General features: G+C 59.5%; 1 protein-coding gene across 1 annotated transcript; it reads left to right on the top strand.

Moving 5' to 3' along the window:
- Positions 1-311: 311 nt before the first annotated feature.
- ARSI (arylsulfatase family member I) lies at positions 312-3,190 on the top strand (the record flags this gene model as incomplete). The annotated part of the gene is made up of 2 exons (XM_082489851.1): positions 312-631; positions 1,789-3,190. The coding sequence occupies 2 exons, from the start codon at positions 312-314 to the stop codon at positions 3,188-3,190; spliced, it is 1,722 nt and encodes a 573-aa protein (XP_082345977.1).
- Between the last annotated feature and the right edge of the window lie 617 nt (positions 3,191-3,807).

Raw genomic sequence — 3,807 nt, 5'->3', positions numbered from 1 at the left:
GCAGCTCTGGGGCTGCCGTTAATCACTGCGAGGAGCCCGTCCTGCCGTGCAGATGTGTTTGATTGGAGCGGCGCGAGGGTTATTTTCTTTTGACTGAAGGCAACCCAGCCCCGCCGGATTAAGCCCTTTGTGTGCGCGCGAGTGTGCCTTCATGGGAGCTGCTCCCGCAAAACCGGCTGCAGGGATTTTGGGGGCCATCCCCTAGGTTTGGGGGGGGCTGTCCCAGGGGAGGGGGAGACCTCCTGCTTCTGTGGCTCCGGGGCGATGCCGGGACAGTAGCTCCCTTCGCAGGCAGCGCAGCGTGCTCCGGGATGGCCGTCTATGCCCTCACGGGCTTCTCGCTCGTCAGCCTGCTCAGTTTTGGCTATTTATCCTGGGACTGGATGAAGCCCAGTTTGGTGGCCGATGTGGCCACGGACCCCATGGAGAAATCGCTGCCTCCTGCCTTCGCCAGGCCACCCCACATCATCTTCATTCTGACTGATGACCAGGGCTACCACGACGTCGGGTATCATGGCTCAGATATCCAGACGCCAACGCTGGACAGGCTGGCAGCCGAGGGCGTTAAGCTGGAGAACTACTACATCCAGCCCATCTGCACCCCGTCCCGGAGCCAGCTGATAACCGGCAGGTAAGCCAGCGCCTGCTCGCACCCCACTCCTGTCCCCCCTCCTGTCCCTTCCTTAGCTCTGTGGGGCTTATCCCCAGCTCGCTGCTAGACCGATGCACTGGTGTGTTGGCAGATGATGGAGATCCTCCAGAGAAAGGTGTCTTGCTGGCTTTGTCTACAAGGCACCCTGGGTAAACGGTTGATTTTTCACATGGGATAAATAGCAGCACATGGCAAGGCCAAAAATGTGGATGCCATTAGGTAACAGATGTCACTTTGGGAGAGGGTGGTCTCTGGCCGTGAGGTCCTTTGGTGCAGGGCAAGGAGCTGCATCCCCAGGGCTGCCCTGTGCTGCTCTCACACTGGCCCTTGCGGGGAATTTGCTGCTGGGCTGCGGGGTCGAAGGTTGTTCTGTCCTTCATCTACGAATCCCGTGGACCGTGCTTTTCCTGCTTGCACATTCAGCACTGCCCTGGCCGGGGAAGGCTGGATGCTGGTCCATCACCCTCTCCCATGGCAGTACGCTCAGGTATCCCCTGATCCTGGGCCCTTCTGCCTCCTGGGACAGATGGGGCTTTCCCTGGAGCAGGGCTGGGAAGTCAGCACTCACTGTAGGAGGTAGATCTCATCAGATCATGTCCTACTGAGGAGTGGGCATGGATGTGCTTATGGGAGGTGCTTATGGATGTGGTCACCTATGGCCTGGGGGTGCTGGAGCCCACCGGGGTCCAGGCAAAGACCTCTCTTCTCTCCTGACGGCTCTAGAGGGATCCCAGGCATCTCCAGGATGTGCAAAGCAAGGGAAGACGGGGATGCGTGGGCACCCAGGTGGGGCACTGCAAACTCACAGGGATTGCTACACAACTCTTGCCTGTGCTGCCCGGCGCTGGCAGAGCCCAGCCACCTCCCCTGGGCTGGCAGCAGCAGGGCCAATGGCTGGTGGCATCCAGGGAGAGCAGTCAGTGTGCTTTTGAGGTGTCTGCTGAGCCCCCTCTCTCTTTTTTCACATCTACTTTTGGTACTTTTGGATGGATGAGGAGCTCCCTGTGTCTGGCATGGAGCTTGCTCTGTGGGGTTGGGCTAGGTGATAGGGAGAGCATTTGGGATCTCTGGTACATAAAGTGCCACCCAGCGCTGCTCCCCATCACCACTGATTCCTCCTGGCTCTTCCCTGGCAGGTACCAGATCCACACAGGGCTGCAGCACTCCATCATCCGCCCTCGGCAGCCCAACTGCTTGCCCCTCGACCAGGTCACCCTGCCCCAGAAGCTGCAGGAAGCTGGCTACTCCACACACATGGTGGGCAAGTGGCACCTTGGCTTCTACAAGAAAGAATGCCTGCCCACCCGCCGGGGCTTTGACACCTTCCTGGGCTCCCTGACGGGCAATGTGGACTACTATACCTATGACAACTGCGATGGGCCGGGTGTCTGCGGCTATGACCTGCACGAAGGGGAGGATGTGGCTTGGGACCAAAGCGGGAAGTACTCCACCTTCCTCTATGCCCAGCGTGTCAGCAAGATCCTGGCATCCCACAGCCCCAAGGAGCCCATCTTCATCTATGTGGCCTTCCAAGCAGTCCACACACCTCTGCAGTCGCCCAAGGAGTATATCTACCGTTACCGCTCCATGGGCAATGTCGCTCGCCGCAAGTATGCCGCCATGGTGACATGCATGGACGAAGCGGTGAAAAACATCACCTGGGCCCTCAAGAAGTACGGTTATTACGACAACAGTGTGATCGTGTTCTCCACCGACAATGGCGGGCAGACCTTCTCCGGGGGAAGCAACTGGCCACTACGGGGCCGCAAAGGGACGTACTGGGAAGGGGGAGTCCGTGGCATCGGTTTTGTCCACAGTCCCCTGATCAAGCACAAGCGCCGGACCAGCTGGGCACTGGTTCACATCACGGACTGGTACCCGACTCTGGTCAGCCTGGCCAGGGGCAACCTGAGCAATGTTCCAGGCTTGGACGGCTACAATGTCTGGCCTGCCATCAGCGAGGGCAAGGACTCGCCACGAACCGAAATCCTGCACAACATTGACCCCCTGTACAACCACGCCAAGTATGGCTCCTTGGAGGATGGCTTCGGCATCTGGAACACGGCCGTGCAAGCCTCCATCCGGGTTGGGGAATGGAAGCTCCTCACTGGTGACCCAGGGTACAGCGACTGGATCCCCCCACAGACCCTGACCAACTTCCCGGGGAGCTGGTGGAACCTGGAGCGTCTCACTGATGGCCTGAGGAAGTCCGTGTGGCTCTTCAACATCACCGCTGACCCCTATGAGCGCTACGACCTCTCGGACCAGCGCCCAGATGTGGTCAGAACCCTCCTGATGAGGTTGGTGCACTACAACCGGACGGCCATCCCGGTGCGGTATCCCGCGGAGAACCCCCGGGCTCACCCGGACTTCAACGGTGGCGCCTGGGGACCTTGGGCCAGCGAGGACGATGCGGAGGAGTGGGAAGACATTGGGGAGCCCTTGAAAAGTAGGAACAAGAAGAAGAAGTGCAAGATCTGCAAGCTGCGCTCCTTCTTCCGCAAGCTGAACACCAGGCTCATGTCCAACCGCATCTGACAGGGGACTCCCACAGCATCAGCCCAGCCTGGCCAGGGTGGCGGTCTGGACGGTAGTGCTGCAGGGTGGGAGCGAGGGAGAGGGATGGACCAGGAGGTGGCCAGCACACTCTTGCTTTCCCTTGCTCCAGTGTTCACCCCAAAACACCTCTTCTCTCTGGTTGGACTGGTGGCCGCAGGGAGGTTGTCCCGGTGAGCGAGGAAGGGCGATGTGGGCTCAGCCGCACCGCTTGGCGGTGGTGTACAAGTCTGCTGAGCTGGGCTGGCCCATGCACAGCTCATTCCAAAGAGAGCCACCTTTTTCTCAAGGACTTTGCCAGGTGATCACAAGCTTTGGACATTGCAACGGCAGGAGGAAGCGCGGGACCATGGGGTGGTGATGCAGAGGGGCTGGCCAGCCCTGGCACCTCTGTCTTCAGGTTGTCCCTCACAGTTTCCCTGTACCTGGGTGCTCCTGACTTTCTGCAGGCTGCCAGGCAGCTGCCTTCTTCACTCTTGCGCTGGGAACTCGAGGGCCTCCCCTAAACCCAAGACCACGGCATTTCTCTATTATACTTCCTTGTGGAAGGACATTTTCCTGACCATGGATGTCAGACCTGAGATTGCCAAGGCTGGACT

The sequence above is a fragment of the Vanellus vanellus genome, assembly GCF_965231255.1.
Source record: "Vanellus vanellus genome assembly, chromosome: 13".
Classification (NCBI taxonomy): Eukaryota; Metazoa; Chordata; class Aves; order Charadriiformes; family Charadriidae; genus Vanellus; species Vanellus vanellus.
Note: the sequence above shows the minus strand (reverse complement) of the source record. Positions and strands in the feature narration are given on the sequence as shown.